General features: G+C 39.4%; 1 protein-coding gene across 12 annotated transcripts in view; it reads left to right on the top strand.

Moving 5' to 3' along the window:
• mbnl2 (muscleblind-like splicing regulator 2) overlaps positions 1 to 18,298 on the top strand; it is a 91,767-nt gene that overhangs the window by 24,032 nt on the left and 49,437 nt on the right. For 10 of the 12 annotated variants that reach the window (XM_042334504.1, XM_042334503.1, XM_042334502.1 and 7 more), the window contains exons 1-2: positions 7,187 to 7,250; positions 7,359 to 8,198. In XM_042334504.1, coding sequence (XP_042190438.1) covers positions 8,025 to 8,198 — 174 coding nt within the window. In that variant the 5' untranslated portion in view covers positions 7,187 to 7,250; positions 7,359 to 8,024. Of the gene's footprint in view, positions 1 to 7,186; positions 7,251 to 7,358; positions 8,199 to 18,298 lie in introns of those variants that run through there. The other 2 variants (XM_007906275.2, XM_007906278.2) reach the window with 1 other exon arrangement.

Genomic DNA, 18,298 nt, shown 5'->3' with positions numbered 1-18,298 from the left:
CGTAGCACTTACTTAACATGATGATATTAAGGGATTTGGGACAAGGGCGGGTAACTGGGCTTGAGGTACAGATCATTCATGATCTTATAAAATGGCAGGACAGGCTCGAGGGGCTGAATAGCTCTCTTCTGTTTCTATGGGCCAAATGGCCACCTTCTGTAATTTAAATTTCTATGGTTCTAAAAAGAGAAAAAGGTATAGCATTAGTGGCAATCAATTAAACCATGTAATTCTTCCTCTTGCTTCCATATCCTAAAGCTATGCCGGCAATATCAGGGAGCATTAGACTTATTACTTAATTTATCTGTCTGCCCATATAGCATTACTTGTACTCTGAAACAGAGCAAGATGGAACATCTAGAATACACTGCCAGAACATCTCCAATTGCTTAATAAAACACTAGGACAGACCAGAAAATCAAGATTTCAGTCTAGGTCTGTACTGCTTCTCCCAGCCAGGACAGCATTTAGGTATAGAATTCTCCTCCTCCTCCCTGGGGTAAGGAGAGGAGATTGCCAGAGTTAGTGCTCCTGATCACTATCCAGAGGCAAGGTACACTTAAGTAGATTTCAGGGAGGACAAGATTAGGCTTGGTTGTGATCCACCCCCCTTTAGTCAAATGGCCTTGGCATTTGTTTTCAAGGCTCACACATCAATAATGAGCTTGGGGTTTGGGTACGATTGTCCAGCATACCCACGGAACTGTAACTGGTAAAAGAAAAAAAATCACAATGCCTTTAGGGGAAGGGATAAAACAAAGAAACAAAAGAAGATATGATGGATTTGATTGGCTGACAGAAGCATTGCTTATTAGAAAATCACCAGAGTCGATCCAAAAATGTATATAGAGTAAGTAAATGGTGGCATTGAGATGCTGCATGTTATGACACTCAGTGCATTCTGGTTATTGGGTCACCTCTTCTGTTATTATGCTATTTTTCTGCTTACTGGTGTTGCATCAACGTGTCCATACTTGAATATTTGTATTTAATGCATTGCTAATCGTTGTGACCTGACTATTATCCTAACAATCATTAAATGGTAAGTTTGCATCACCTTTTATTGATTTGCAATATAATTTTGTCCCGTCTGACAGAGTGTAACATTAAGCAGACTCAACTGTATAATCATTTTACAGTAAGTCTATAAGGAGGGCAAACTACGAAGAAAAGATGTTGGCAAAGAGAGAAATGACAAAATTTCTCAAGTACGGTGGAAGCTAGTTAAGCCGGACACATCGGGGATGACTGTTTTGTCCATCTTGAGGGGTGTCCGAGGTTAACCAAACTACAATTCCTGTCCAGCAGAAGAGGGCAGCCGCGCTTGCTCCCACCTATTGCCATTCCCATTGGATGGGAATGGACACCTTCTGTAATGTAAATTTCTACGGTTCTAAAAAGAGAAAAACGGCAATTAGCAGGGTTGAGGCAATTGACAACCTGCAGCAGCTTGTTAATGGATGGGTTACACCCAGTCACAAACGGCTCGGTTGTCAATCAATCGCGTATTCTCTCCCTTGTTCTTCCCTGTTCCCCCAACCCCTCACTGATTGACAGCCCAACTCCAGCCATCAATGAATGGCTTGAATCTACTATCAATCACAATTTGACTCCTCACATCTACATCCGAGAGTCCCTCGTGGCTGAATGCAGCCATTGGACACACTAATAAGCACTGCTTCTGTCAGCTAATAAAACCCACCATATTTTCAAGTGAGTACATTCAGCGGCTACAGCGCAACATTTTGCCTGGAGTAACCGGATTTTCATCTGAATCAACTGCCATATTTAAAACGGGTAAGAAGACAAATGAATCGGGGCCGGGCATCTTGTACAATTTATCCGACATCCGGGGTTAACCGGCGTCCGGCAAAAGCAAATTCCACTAATTTAATCTTTTTTTCAATTTGAAGTTTGGATGTCCCAGGAGCTACAAGATTGGAGTAACCAGTTGCAATTGCCATTGCTTTTCAATTTGCTCTGTTTGCCAGTTCTGGCAGGATTGTCTAGACCACTTCCTGGCAAATTGACCAGGTAAACAGCATTGATGACATGATGGAAATCAAAGAGTTTTGTAGGCTGGACAGTTGTGAGCTCCCAACCACAAGAATTATTTTTTTTTGGTGAAGCAGGCAACAAAATTTGGATGCACAGGAGGGAAGATGAATGTCCATGGGTAGGATGAGTTATAACAATGTTTCAAAATTAGATATTGCTGTTCTTGGTATTAGTAGTACAGTATTTTAGTGCTTTTGATCTTAATAGATGTAGGAAAAAAAGACTGGATAAAGTCTGGCAGACTATAAGTCTTTGCTCATGTGGTCTTGGATCATCAATGCAAAAACAGACTTTTACATTGCTGGCTGTGGATAAGTCATACCTGGAGTACTGTTGTATACTTTCTAAAAAAGCTCCAAATGAAAGTTCCGGCTCTATTCCAAATGCTGTATTGTGAGTGTGGGAAAATTTACTGTGGATGTCATCGATTAATTTACTGCCAAATCATGATTTTCCTTTTTTTTTAAATCATACGTGTCAAACACTTTATATTACTGGGCATGATTGAAAAGTTGTTTCTGTGCCTGTAGAGACATAAATAAACTTTTATGTGCTTACAGGGATTTTTGCATTTCTGAACATGCCAAGGTCAACGCTATACAAAACTCATTTTGTTAATATTTGACCAGTGGGTGATGTTGAAAAATGAAAATATAACCATTTATTTAAATCATCTTGCCATTTATTTAAATCATCCTGCATGTTATAGCGCTGTACAATGTTTTCACTGTCAGCTGTAATGCTCACTGACTCCTTAACCATGTAACACTGAGTTTTTGTTGTCATATGCTAGCTCCATTACAGTAATTTAAAACTAAAGGGAAAGGTTTTCTTTATTGGAAGGTCTTTTGTTTTTATAAATTTTGCAAACTACTGAAAAAGTGATCATGTGAAGGGATTGGAGAAAAGTGTGGAATTTTGGTAAGCATAAAGAACGCTTGCCTTTGCCTTCTTATCTATTAACATAACATTTGTACTGTAGTCTTTTTATGCTGTACCATACTTTGTGCGTTCTGTTTACCATATTTGTCAACAGGGATAATTGTATTTATTTATCTGGCATCATTCACATAAAACCCCCAAACTAAAGAATGGAAATGCTGGACTCCAAGTAAGAAGTGTGAGGAATTTAGTCCAAGGCGGTGTTGTAGGGGTGGCACTAGGATAGACCACACATCCCCGATTTCTGGGGACAGTCCCCATATGAGCTATTGTGTCGCCGGTCAAATTTGCTCTGTCTTGAGTTTAGCAACCAACTGAGCAAGATCAACACATTTCTAAAATTGATACAGTCATCAGAGAAATACAGCCATTACTCCAACAAACTTCTCCAGTATTGCCATCAGGAATTTGAGTTCAATTTTTTTATATATGTTTTCCCTGGATTTGGTTTACAAAATATGGTCACAATACCCAACGAGGATTTTGAAAGCATGGAAAGACAACAAGGCAAGGTTGTTTTAGAGAGGAATTCCAGAGAACCTAGACATGGTGGCTGAGGGCTTAGCCTCCAGGGGTGGAGCAGAGGGTGAGAGGAACGAGCTCTTGATCCTTCAGCAATAGATCTTTCGGTGTCCTTTTCAATTTGAATCCTACAATAAAATTGTAACACTGTATATTTTTTAACTATATTTTTAATCACTTAACTATAACTTGTTTATGATGCATTACACTACACAGTAACATTTCTGATTATTTTGTTTTTTGGAGGCACAATATATTGTAGTATATCTTTAGCATTGTATCAAATAGTCGGTCCCTCAATTTGTCATGCAAAATCTTAGAATGGCTAAAGATGAGGAAATTTAGGCCTCTTTAGTATTTTCTTTCACAGTGAAGTTTAATGCACAATTTCAAAATAACATGAATTTTATTTAGAATATGCATCTATTTTAATTGTTACATCCAGTGTTTTGTAGGGAAGTAATGCAGCATGTAGTGTAACCGTTTTCAAAATGGCAATATATCACAATTTAGCTTCTACGTTTTTTACTTATTTTCATTATAAATCTGTATTTTTTGCACGTCTTTACTGACTTGAATTATGGTACACCTTATAAAAGCTGCATTGTTTAATCTTGCCTTATCTAACTTCCTCCAGATGTTATTTTTAGACTTGCTAAATTATAATGATTCAGTGTAGCTTTGTAAATTTCAGTACAAATCCCAAGACTAAACTTTAGTTCCCTCCTTTACTGACTATGTACAGTGTATGTTATGTAGAACTATGGCCAGGAGCCCAAAATAGAGTATATTGGTAACTACTGGTTTGTAAATTGTAAAGTAACATCTAGCCTTGTATTTAATTTAATCCACTCCCTTTGTTGCATTGACTCAAGTAAACAGAACTCCATATACTTAGTTTATCATTTTATCAAAGAAATTTACAGCAGAGAAGGAAGCCATTTGTCCCATCAAGTTTACACTAGATCTCAGAGAAGGCTGTACTTCTGATCCCATTGTACTGCCCTATATCCATATATTCCTTCAACCCTCTAACTTTCATATACCTGTCTGCTTCCCTCTTGAAACTCACCATGGACTCTGCCTCCAACACATTGATTAGAGAGCATTCCACATTCCCAACAATTCTCTATGTGAAAACGATATTCTCCTAAGCTTTCCTTTTGCTCCTCTTGTGACCATCTGTCCTGTTGTCACCAACTCCCTTACCAGTGGAAATAATAAATTATTTATCTGAAGTAAATGTTTCCAGCTGTGCTCCTGTACCATTCCTGACCTGAAAGGCCAGGCAAGCAGGCAGCCTCTTTGAATCTCACCAGGAGATGCCAACAACTGTTCTGGATAAATCACCTTAGTATTTTTTAACCTTTCTTTCCTTTGGAGACAAACTACTTTTATTTAGTGTCTTAACCCTTTCCCCTCCCACTTATGGAAAAACTGATATCAAGAAGTCTGTTGGCAAACGTATAGGCAAAGTTGTCTACCTTCTACAGCTTTCTGACAGGTTTGAAGACATGACAAATAAAGCAAAATGGATTCCATCTTTAGAAAGCATACTAAAAGTGTATATCTAGATATTCATTACAGTTTTGGTCAAATCTGTATTGATCACTAAATGTCCTTTGCTCTTCCCATCCCTCATTTTAGATCTTTTTGGTTTGTGACCCTTGGTTAGATTGCAAGAATTTTAGTAAAACAATGTGATAATAATAATACTTGCCTTTGGTATAGTGCCTTTCACCCTGGAAGGACGTCTCAAAGCACTTTACAGTTTTGTGGGCAAACGTGACAACCAATTTTGCAATCAGTAAATAATAATAATAATAATAGCAATAATAGACCATAAGACCATAAGACTTAGAAGCAGGAATAGGCCATTCGGCCCCTTGAGCCTGCCTCGCCATTTACTAAGATCATGGCTGATCTTTTAACCTAATTCCATTCTATCCCCATATCCCTTAATCCCTCTATCCTTTAGAAATCTATCAATCTCAGTCTTAAATATGTTCAAGGACTGAGAATCCACAGCCTTCTGGGGTAGAGAATTCCACAAATTCAGTACCTTCTGAGTGAAGAAATACTTCCTCAACTCAGTTCGAAAAGGCTGACCCTTAACTTCAGACTATGACTCCTAGTTTTAGATTCAAATGATGGACTCAATTTTAGTCGCATACATCAGAAGTATGATGTTTAGACCTCCATTCTCTTTCAGTTCTTTCATATATTATTATGTTCACAAATTGGATTGTTGATTTGATTACCTTCAATATCTCAGTAGTATTTACAACAACAAGATTACATTTGTATAGCGCCTTTCACGTCAGGAGGATGTCCCAAGGCGCTGGACAGTGTACAGCATTTTCAGACCCGTTCGGGGGGAGAAGGGAGGGGAGGGGAAAGGGAATGGCTGGTGGCATGGTCAAAGAGGAGGGTCTTGAGGCGGGACTTGAAGGAGGCTAAGGAGGGGGCGAGGTGGAGTGATTGGGGGATGGAATTCCAGAGGTTGGGGGCAGAGTGGCTGAAGGCTCTCCCGCCTATGGTGGAGCGGGTGGGTCGGGGGACGTGGAGCAGGCCAGAGCCGGCTGAGCGGATGGAACGGGCGGGTTGGTAAAGGGTTAGGAGGTCACAGAGGTAGGGTGGGGCGAGGCCATGGAGGGCTTTGTAGGTGAGGACTAGGATCTTGAACTGGATCCTCCGAAGGATAGGGAGCCAGTGGAGTCGGGCGAGAATGGGGGAGATGGGGTCACGGAGTTTGGTGCGGGAGAGGACACGGACTGCAGAGTTCTGGATTATCTGCAGCCTGTGGAGGGAGGAGTTGGGAAGGCCGACAAGCAGGATGTTTGCAAAGTCGAGCCTGGAGAAGTCCGTGTGCGTTTACTTAAAATGGTCACTTGTTTTGATATTGTACCAGTTTAGTGTGCAATTCTCAGCACGTCATATAGGTAATGTATGACTGAAGCACAATATCCAGTCAGTCATAATTTTATGATAGAATGTAATTGAATTTAAAATGTATATATTTTTAAATTAAATCTAGTGAAATTTGTATAAACAGTGATCATCAGTAAACTAAAATAATGTGAACTTGTCAAAATTAACATTTAGGTGTGCTTATTCATATTTGGCATTCATAGGGTTAAATCAAGAAGGAAGTAGAACATAGCTGCTGCTGTTTGACAGAATCTGCCTTGTTTACTCTCCCCACCCCCCATTCCGTCATAACCTTCTGTGGTTCCCTTTCACTGCTCAACCTCTGTAGATATAAGTGCTCGCAGATGTTAGTGAAACATTGACTGAATTACTGTATGTCCAATTCATTCCAGATAAAGGAGCTGAAGGTTATGACTGCCTTTTTTTAAAAAAATCTTATGAATATGGGATAGTGTAAATGGTAGAAGTACAAATTGAAGAGTGCTGCAAATCTGTAGAGATGAGTTCCTAATCAATTTGAAACCAGGTATACAGTACGTCTAGATTGCATTAGGACTGGTCACATTAGGTTGAGGCATTTTCGGTGTAGCGAGCATAATGTCATCTGGCACATTCAGCCATTTATGAGATGCATCAAGCTATTGGACTGTTGCCCAGAATATTACTGCAATACTTGTTGCGATTGGTTATTCTCCTACCAAGCATAGTTTCACGAGGAAAGCCAACTCCTTTTTTTAATCTGCAATGGCATGGCTGACTGCAGTATGCTGCCTTGTTAGCACAGCTTCCATTCTGAAGTATGTTGAAAATGATCCATGGCTTCGTTACAGTGCAGTAGCATTATTTTAAGTAGAGTGAAAGTTGCCGTAAGCAAGGCATGATGTATATATATTTTGTCTCAACAGGTTGGTGATGAAAAGTGCCTTTTCTGAAGTGTGTGTTACTTGGAGCTGCTTGTAAGTCAGTCTGCGCTTGTGAGGCTTGTTTGCTGCCAGTTGCAGAATGCCTGGTCTAATAATCAACTGAAAACACCTCTGCTGCATCTGCGTGTCTGCTGCCTCATCTTAAATTGTGAGTAGGATCAAAAACAGGAAGAACAAACTACTGTAAGAAGAACAAAGCCAACATAGGAAGAGCTGGGTGTGCTGTTTGCAATAAAACCAATGACGGGAAGCGACTAGAACATGATTAATATTCCATTAGCGGGAACGATTGCATCCAAATAACTTTATTCAAAGCAACAAAGTGTTTTATCAGCAAGAGTGGATAGCTTCAAACCTTTTAAACAACTGGAGTGCCAATCTGAAGGTTCCCCTCCCTCATTCACAAATGAGATAAATTGATGACTAATCACTTGCTGATTAGGTATCTGATTTAACGCTGACCAATACGCTGCAAAACAAGCCTCTGTTAGCATTTTGTCAAGTAATTTTCTTCTGTTCTGCACATCGGTGCATTTAAAAAGGCTACATTTTTGGTTTGTGTTCCGTTGGCTGCTGGAACTTTTTTTTGTCCAAGAATCCTGAAATTAAGCTACTCTTCTTATCCACGTTTTACTTCAACCATTTATTATGGCTTTAAACGTTGCTCCAGTGCGTGATACAAAATGGCTGACGTTAGAAGTGTGCAGACAATTTCAGAGAGGGACTTGCTCACGTTCAGACCAGGAATGCAAGTTTGCACATCCTCCAAAAAGCTGTCAAGTTGAAAATGGGCGAGTTATTGCTTGTTTTGATTCCCTAAAGGTAAGGAATTTTAAATGAAGAATTTTTGTGGTGTAAAATTAATTGATCTGCATTAGGTATTTTGCAAATGGTAAATACGTTCTTTGTGATGTCTGTTCATATTATAATTTTACTAAAGATTTACTGAACATTCATTTTCAATGACTTTGTCTATTACAAAATGCAGTATTTGTGTAACAAAAAAATTAGGATTCTGCCTTTATAAAAGGGTAGATTGTTTATATTTTAGATGAGTGNTTTTTTCTGGAAGCTAAACTGAGTATAATCATTATTTTTAAGTAGTAATTCAAAATTGTTTATGCTGTTGACACTACAGAGCTTTCTACAAGAATCGTTAACAATACTTAATAGGTACTTTTAATCTATTCATCACGCCATAGTTCAGTATTATTGTACCTGTTTGTCTTCATCTTTGAAAGAAGATGTACATTTTATCGTTTATTTGACTGTTAGTGAGCTGTTTGCATATTATAACCAGGGTCATGATAAGTATCAGATTTAGGTTAATTTGTAACTTGTTTCCATTGGTCACAATGAGATAGCTGTATGTTCATCACTCGCTCCTATAAACATATTCAATGATAATCTGATAATATACGTAACAGTAAATCATTGGATTCTTCAAACTGCTTGGATGGGGGGGGAATTTTAGAGTTTTGATCCTAACTTCAACTAACTTCCTTCCTTGAGTAAATTTACAGTTAACTATTTTCTGAATAATACAGTATATTGGATGACAACAGACCATCTATTTGGGTGGGGGATGGGAGGGAGAGAAGAGGAAGGGGAAGTTGGATGAATTGCGCTTGCAAGCTGTTTTGTGGTGGAGGGGGGGCTCGAGGAAAAACTGATCTAAACCAGCTCCATTTGACTTCTGTTTCTGCTAACTAATCCAGAGTGATTTTGATGGCAGTGATTTTGATGTTCGGTCTGTGGCCCAGATTATTTTGTGTTTATTTTGGAGGGAGAATACATGTTGGTGGAAAAAATTTATGAAACAATAAATCTGATCTTTATATTGTATTGTGCGGTCAATGCATTGCAAGTCTAAGCTATAATTGTCATGCAAAAATAATTTTCACCATAGTAACATTTTTAACCATGTTAATTTACTGAGCATGTTTGTGTAATAATAATCATTGCATTTGAAATAGCACCTTATGTCATTGAGGTGTCTCAAAGTGATTCACAGGATGTGCACTAAAGTGGTATGACTATGTATTTTGTGGGTATTTTGTATGTAGCCATGATTGCTTGCAGTATACTGGCCAATAATCCCCTAAAAGAAAAATTGGTCATTCATTTCATGGTTGTTTATGGAACATTGCTGTGTACAAATTGGCTGCCATGTTCACTTACAAATACACAATCGTAACTCTTCACAATAAAATCTTGTGAAGCCCTTTAAAATATCTTGAAGAAATGTCAAGGTGCCATATCAAATGCAAGGATTATTATGTATATTGTATATACTACATTGTACCAGGTTTCATTCATGATGATAGAAAAATTGTGACCTTTTGCAGTGATAGTTCACAAATAGTATTTCATTTTTCCATAGAGGTCCATAGAACATTACAGCAAGGAAACAAGCCGTTTGGCCTGACTAGTCCATGCCAGTGGTTCATACAACACAAGAGCCTCCACCTCTCTCATATCCCGGTCTTCCACCTCATGCAGTAGTTTTGATTTTTTATCAATTGAAATTGATTTTATTTTGGATTGCAGAACGTCGCAAAATACCAATTATTTGATGTTCACAGCTTTTTAATTTCCACCAAGCCTAATTTATAATGCAGCACATCTCCACACGTAGTGCTGTCGATGAGTTTGATGGCTATTATCAAGAGACAACATTGAACCACAGAAATAGAACCATAGAAATTTACAGCACAGAAAAAGGCCATTTGGCTCAACATGACTGTGCTGGTTATTCAAAGAACAAATTGTTTCAATCCCATTTAGATGCCCTTTCCTTATCCCCATATAATTTTATGGTTTTATATAGTTTACATAATGTTGTGAAATCATGTAGGAGCAAAACCTTTTAACTCTATTCTGTGACTTGGTAAGTATTAAATGACAGAGACTTGTTTCTTAATGCTAATGTATAATATAAATCGAATTACTGCTGAAGTTTACCTAAAGAAGGAAACAGTTATTATTCAATGTGAAGAATGTCAGTGATCGGAGTCAGGCTCCGCCACTATTAAGCGCTTTGAGACGCTACGCTGCGTGGAGGGCGGTGTATAAGTACCATTCCACTGTCATTTTTCTGTCATTCCAAAACAAGTTTTGCCTTAAGGCACCTCATTACAACTTGAGACAACTTTCCTTTCTTGCAAAACATGTTTTCTCTTTTAATAAGTTTGAAAAAGGTTATTTTTGTATTGGCGAATCTCTGTACTTATACAGAGCTTTTACAGCTTGGTATTGCAATCTCTTTATTTAAAATTGAAGTGAGAATGTTCTTCAGCAAAGGCTTTGGATTGTACAGGCTTCCATGATTCCCTTTCAGACCCTCACATGCAGCTGCATTTACTGTATCTAATGACATTGCAGCAATGTTGATGGGCTGAGCCTATCAGCAGAGCAGACACCAATAGCAAACTGTGACACCAGAGGACTGGGATCAAACCACTTCACCACCCAAGCTAGGGTTCTTCAGACTTAAATGGAACTTTAAATGTAATTTAATTTCAATTTAATTTAAATTTACTCCTTTAAATGGGATTGAAAAAGTAGATGCAGAATAATATACTTCTTGGATGTACCTAGGCAGAACAAGAGCACGTAGGTTTAGAGTAGCAGAGAACAATTATTTGACATATCACAAAATTTTTCTTTAACAGCAAACAAATTGCTTGATGCTGTGCTGGTAGCACAGTAGGATGGGTAGATGAGAAAGCCAAAGGTCTTATGATCTTGTGACCTGTGGCATTGGCCATACCAGCAGAAAATACAAAGTCATCAGCTCCATTCAGTGGTTACTAGCAGTGCTAATATCACTGGGAAAATTACAGTTTTCACTTGGGCCCAAATTGGCAACTACCCTATGCATTCCATTGCAGATTCCAATGATTAATGCTGTATCTCAGGAGGGGCTATAGTTAGAATTTGTGCACCAGCTTTCAATTGGTCAGTAGTCAGTCATTTTGTGTGAATAACATGCTCCTTACACAAGTGTGAGTGCTGTGTAGACATTGTGGACCGGTTTCCCTGACCACGGGCAAATTGATCATCCCTCAACCGAAATCAGACCAGTGGATGGATAAACACATGCCACCATAAGTCCATGGGGTCAAAGAGCTGAATGACGATGACTTGTCTAATGTACATTCAGACATTTCTTCCAATCATGGGAAAGTTGATGCATTAGATGTTGCCATTATCAACTTATTCTGCAGTGAGTTCTCCATCCGTACAAAATGGCAAAGGAGAAGCACAATAAGCATGTGAGGGTGGCCTTTCCTAGATCTTGGAGCCAGTTTACTCTCCATAACTTGTACAGGAATCCTCTCAGATTACCACACCTTTCAGTTAATAGCACACACCAGACAAATATTAATTATAATAATAATCCTTGCATTTGATATAGCACCTTATCACATTTTTGAGACGTGTCATACAGCACCCATTCAAGAAAGCAATAGAGAAGCGGTCTTGTGTATGACCCTTTTGTATGTCATTCAGGAGGCAACCCTCTTTGCTGCTCTTGTCTTCTGAGCTTAATGCAACCCTCAAATATAGCTCTTTGCTATTCTGTATAACAGCCTGCCTGTTCTGCCCCTGCTCTATGACTGAGGGGTCAGATTGTGGGTTCAAGGACCCATGTCAGGACCTGAGCTCGTATTCTAGGCTGATGAATCAGATTGTGGGTTCAAGACCCACGTCAAGACCTGAGCTCATATTCTGGTATATCATTTCTTTGCGGAGATCTGGATCGTTTGAGTAGTTCTGCATCGTTTGAGGTGCCATCCTTTGGATGAAATGTTAAGATGAGTCCTGTGTCAGTTCAGAAAAATGTTGAGGCATGGCATTATTTGAAAAAAAGGTGAATTCTTCCAGTGTTCTGTAATTCCACAGATAAATCAGTGAGTCACTTCTTAATAGTTTTTGGGACTTTGCTGTGCGTTAAATAGCTGTCCTATTTGCGACCAAATACAATCGCTGCACTTCCTATAATGCACTTTGAGACATTTCCTTGTTATAAGTGCTATAAGCAAAGTCAAGGATGATAATTTTTTTATTATTACTACCAAATGTTGTAATGTTTTTTGCATGTATAGCTCACAAAGTAAGTAAAGCTTTTTGTTTTGTCAAAAAATACTAAAATCCTGTGTGTGTGCGTTGTGTGCGCAAGCGCGCACGGCGTGCATATGTTGAAGTTATCTGCAATGTGACAGCAGAGATTCTTGGGTCCTTCAAATATAATGGAGGCATATGTTGAAAAGGATGAAGTGATTTTCAGAAAATAAGGTAACTCTGCCGCAATCCCTCCATCTTGTCATATTCTCCCCTGTCTTCAGATTCCACCTGAAGATCTTCTTCTTTGACTGCGAGTACAATCACTCCCCACCCCCCCCGGCTTGGCGTCAAGCTCCGCCATGGTTAAGCACTCCAAGATTCTAACCCACATGAAGGGCACTTTGAGACATTTCCGTAAGTGAAGATGTAGTGAATATTGCATAACCCTCAGCATTGCCATTGCACATTAGTTAGGAGATGGGGATTTGTAACAACATGCATTTATATAGTGCCCTTCATGTGGGTTAGCATCTTGGAGTGCTTAACCATGGTGGAGCTTGATGCCGAGCTGGGGGTAAGTGATTGTACTCATGGTCAAAGAAGAAGGTCTTCAGGTGTGATCTGAAGGCGAGGAGGATGTGGCAAGATGGAGGAATTGTGACAGAATTTCATAATTTTGGGGCATAGTGGCTGAAAGCACAGCCGCCAACGTTAGAGTGAAAGGGACGATGGACAAGCAAGACTCTGAAGCCAGTTGATCAAACGCAGCAGGTAATGAAGTAGGGTGTAAACAGGTTAGAGAGGTATGGAGGTGCCAGGGCTGAAGTGTACATGAATGTAAGGACCTTCAAAGTGATCTGTAATTGGCAGCCAGTGGAGCCTGGCAAAGCTTGGGTGATGGGCAAGTTTGGTGTAGGTGAGGATACAGGCACTGCCGTTTTGAATTCATTGGATTTTATGGAGCTGAGGAGGGGGCGCATTGGAATATTCAAGGCAGGACCTCACGCATGCGTGAATACGGGTTTGGGCAGTGTTGCGTGAGAGGTACAGTTGGATTAGCAATGTGTCGGAAGAAAGCTGTCCTGATCAGAAACTGGATACAGGGTAGGAAGTATAGATGGGGATTGAACTCAATTCCTAGGTTATTCACAGTTTCAGTAAGTCTGAGAGATGGGCCGGGGAGGCTAAGGAGGACATTTTTATGTTACTCGTACAAATAATCTAACATAGCAAGTTATATTGAAGCTCATGGAAATTTGGTTTAACTTTGCCTACCTGATTATTTATGTAACTTTCGAGGTTTCAATCCTGACAACTACATTGCTTCCTGGTCATTTTATCATGAAAGGTTTGGATGAGGAAGACCTTTTAACCCATTTATTCACTTCCAGAATTCCTACACTTGTGTATTTCCATTATAGCATCAAGCTGTTCCTTAAATATTTCGACATTGTGCTAAACTCATCCATCTTTTCTGGTACACTTTCCTTCCACTTGTTGATTACCTCAGTGGTAGATCACTCGCCTCGCAAGCGAGAGACCTGGGTTTGATTCCCAGCAGGGTGAAATGTTGGGAAAGTTTCTTTACTCCACACGCCTCTGCAAGTAGGAACCTGGTTGTTAGTCGATTGGCAGATCGCTTTTCTGGGGGTAATAATTCCTTTTAACTAAAAAAAAGGTCACTCAATTCACGACTGTTTGTGAGCCACTGCTATGTGCTATTGGCTGCCGTGTTTTGCCCACAAAATATACAGTCAATTCACTTTACAGTGTATTCTGTGACATCTCAAAGACGTGATAAGGAGCTATATCAGAAAAAAAGCAAGTATTATTACCTTCTTTCTAAAGAAGTGAAGTGGCCTGTTGATTGTCCTGAGCTTGCCCTTCATAAACCTGAACCTGAGTCCTCTTAGCTTGCTGCCTTAGCATATCTGCTCATTGCAATCCTCAACCTGTGCCATTTTAGCTTGAATCTTGGTATATTTGAATCTTTTGTTAAATTCCTCACCTTGACATACATAACAAATAGTGACCAAAAACAAGTGGGCAAAAAAAATGTAAAAACCCACAATTAATGATTCTTGAATGTAGAAATATCTGCCAAAGGCAATAATGCTGGGTTTTGTTAATGCGTGAAGCCATAGGAATATAAGAACAGGAGTAAGCCTTTGAGCCCGTTCTGCCATTTAATTAGATCATGGCTGATCTGTACATCAATTAATCCTTTCAATTCCAAAGCCTGTTATAACGTGATATTTGGGAGGTCCGTAAAATTCCATCACGTTCTATAATGATATACTTTCATCTCACCTCTTGCGTGCCAATCAGTTCCCACACTAAATAAAAAGGCCAATTTCTAGGTCAAAAGATGTTTTGATGTCTATTCCTCTGTGCTGTGCATGCATAAAACATCTCATCGGTGGCAATCGGATAACCTGAAAGTTAACTATTTTTAGCGAGCAAAATATTAAAATAGGTGTTCTCTGAAGACGTGGTACACAGGAGGTGACATTGGCGATGACCTAATGATCCAGAAGTCGTCCATTTAATACAAGAGCTGGTCGGCTCATTGGAATCAAGCAGGCCAGCTGCGTGCATGTACAGTGCATGGTATCTACACCTCAACCAAGTTGTAACCAAACCAGCATGATTTTTCTTTGGAGGGTAGGAGTCAGCCGGGTGTCTTAATATCTGTGGAAACCCATCACTGTGCTTAAGAGTACCCAAACCAGAGTGTTCCATGCATGTCACCTACATATCACAGCTCTCAAATGGACTACACACGTATCATGCTGGGGAGTGTATCATGCTGGGACCCCATATTATAATGGGGTCCGCACTGATTTGAGATCTTTGTGCCTTTCCCTAATTTGGGGTTCATTTGTTTATTTTAATTGCTGAGATGCAATTTTTTTTACATTAAGTGTAAAATACAGACTTATTCTTTAGGAGTTGCAGTGGGTGTGGTACGGTTCATTATAAGATAGATGATACATGGTATGGGTTTGACTGACGAAATGATCTTTTCTCATTCTATGCTTTTTGGTTCTATTTGATTTTAATCATATGCCTGAATTTTTTTTTCTTCTTATTGATTGTTTGAAGGTGATGTGTTGTGATGTTGTGTCGGAAAGCACATTGACTATTAAACAAGTTTTAAAACTTAAGGTTTTAACCCAATTTGGTCAAATGACTAGACTCTTGAGTGTAAAATTGTAAAAGTGTAAAAAAACAGGCAGGCTGTTATCCAGAGTAGCAAAGAGCTGTATTTGACAGTTACATGAAGATCAGAAAGACAAGAGCAGCAAAGAGGGTTGCCTCCTGAATGATACACAGAGTCATACAGGAGACACTTGTGAAATACACAGTCAGCATTTACCTAATGGCATGGATTTTGTATTTTTCACTCAATTAAAAACAAACATTCTGATATACAGGACAGCAATGGGTATTTTAGAAATAATTATGTTCTGATTTTATAATTGCATTAAAAGCAATGCGTATCTTTTTGCAAAATGATTAAACCCCGCAATATTTTGTGTTACTACAAAAGACATAATACACCAGTTTCGACAAAATAGGGAAACCTATGATCTTCCTGAAGGATTGTCTGCATCTCTCTTGCCGTAATACAGTGTGTCAGAACGCTAGGTGCTTTTTTGTCAGTAATTAGCAAAGACGGAAAGGCAAGGGAACAAGATCAGCAAAGAACAAGATTAGCAAACCTAGGCAGTGCCGAACTTCAATTTATACTTGAGCAGCAGCATCTAATCATGTTTTATGCATGTCACTAACAACCTGAAGATGTTAATGTTTAACAAAAAAATGTACAAAATTCTTTGTACAGTAGACAGAAATGTTAAAAGAATGTCAGGAATGATTGCCTATAGCAAGTGTTTTGTAGCTGAACTGGTGGGCTTCATTGTGTGTTGAGTCCTGCCTTGTGGAATAGGTCTCAATGGTTAACTGTTTAAACCTGTGGGACTAGGAACTCCCTTTTATTGAGATCTGTTCCTTTTTTAAAAAAAATCCTATTGAATGTGTTTGATGGTTATGGTTATGTAGTATTTTAGTTCACATCAGACTATCAAATTAGTTTATTCCAGATGTTTTCCAAAATTGTAAGATGTCAACGCAATTCCAATCTGTTATGAAAATGACTGAAATTTTAAAAAATTGTCATGAATTTGTGCAATTCATTAGAGAATATTCATTGATATTAATGAAAGACTAATCAGTTTGTGTGAGATGAATGGAAATGAATGTGTCTTTGATAATGAAATTTTAATGCACGTGTTTCAGGTGAAATTAGCCTCTTTCATATCTACTAATTTTTCTCAGAAATTATTTTAACATAATTCTGGAAGTATGTGTAGTAAAGATTGTTTTACAGACCAAAACAAGAATACACAGATTCAACCCATAGGAACCAATATAAAATGTAGGCTGTATTAGGTACCCATGCAAAATTGGCTTGGTCATATTAAATATTGGTGATGGCAAATAAATGCACGTGTGTTTGGTAAATTCTAGTGGGATTCCTTAATACCATCTGCTGATGGGATGGTGCAGGGGACATAAAGCAGTGTTCACTGAGCAAAAGGGGCAGCTAGATCAATAGGGTTGACTGAGATCACAGAAATACAACAACAACAACACGATTCCATTTATAGAGCACTTTTCACGTCGGGAGGACGTCCCAAGGCGCTGGACAGTTGGGTCAGGACCCGAGCGGGGGGAAATGGTCAGGGTGAGGGGAGGGAAGGGAGGGAACGAGGAGGGGGTAGAGAGTCGAGAGGGGAGCTGAAGGCACGGTCAAAGAGAAAGGTCTTGAGACCGGCCTTGAAGGAGGAAAGGGAGGAGGCGGCGAAGGCACTGGGGGATGAAGTTCCAGAGCCTAGGGGCTGAGAGGCTGAAGGCCCGGCCACCGATGGTAGGGCTGTTGGAGCGGGGGATGTGGAGCAGACCAGAGCCAGAGGAACGGAGGGTACGGGCAGGTAGGGAGGGGGATAGTAGGTCAGAGAGGTTGGAGGGAGCAAGGCTGCGAATGGCCTTGTAGGTGAGGATGAGGATCTTGAATTGGCTGTGCTAGGGAGTGGGGAGCCAGTGGAGCCAGGCAAGGATGGGGTACAGAAGAGGGATGCAGAGTTTTGGGTACACATGCAGCTTATTAAGGGAAGAGCTGGGAGTCTGGCGACCAATGGTATAGTTGAAGGTAGAAAAGAATAAAAGAGAATAACCATTAAAAGTTGAATACCACCTCTCCCCCCCTCCGTTGTTATTGCAGCTGCTTATTTTCACTGAGGTAGAAGAGAACTGTTGGCAGGAAATTCAAATCTATTAGCATATAACTGTTGGCATGGAAGCCTACCCCATTGAATGATGAAATTGCACCTTAACATGGATGCCGAAAATAACTGCTGTATGTTTGCCTTAATCTTGTATTTGGTAATGGATTCAGTGATCTCGAGACAATAAGGAGACAAAAGCACAATACTCAGTACACACTGCATGTTTCAAAGGGAAATCATTTACTTCTCAAACTACAAGATGGTCATTATCTTCTTAGTAACTTTTTCATACTAGTTTGAACACGTTAGCAGAAAAATCAACAATTTACAATAAAAATTCACCATTGGTATACGTAGTATTTTGTATCAAGTCACAGCACAATATTAACCATTGTTAATCAGCAGAACGGTTCTTTTGTAGAACTTAGATGTGAGTACAGCGAGTACACAAGTTGCTTCGTATTTCAGTTCAGATAATCTTGACAAATGTATAATCGTCTTCTTCCGACTTTGCAATATGGATTTATTAATTTGTTAACATCTCTATTAGTTACAACAACT

Source organism: Callorhinchus milii, unplaced genomic scaffold, assembly GCF_018977255.1.
Source record: "Callorhinchus milii isolate IMCB2004 unplaced genomic scaffold, IMCB_Cmil_1.0 Scaffold4, whole genome shotgun sequence".
In the NCBI taxonomy this organism is placed as follows: Eukaryota; Metazoa; Chordata; class Chondrichthyes; order Chimaeriformes; family Callorhinchidae; genus Callorhinchus; species Callorhinchus milii.
Note: the sequence above shows the minus strand (reverse complement) of the source record. Positions and strands in the feature narration are given on the sequence as shown.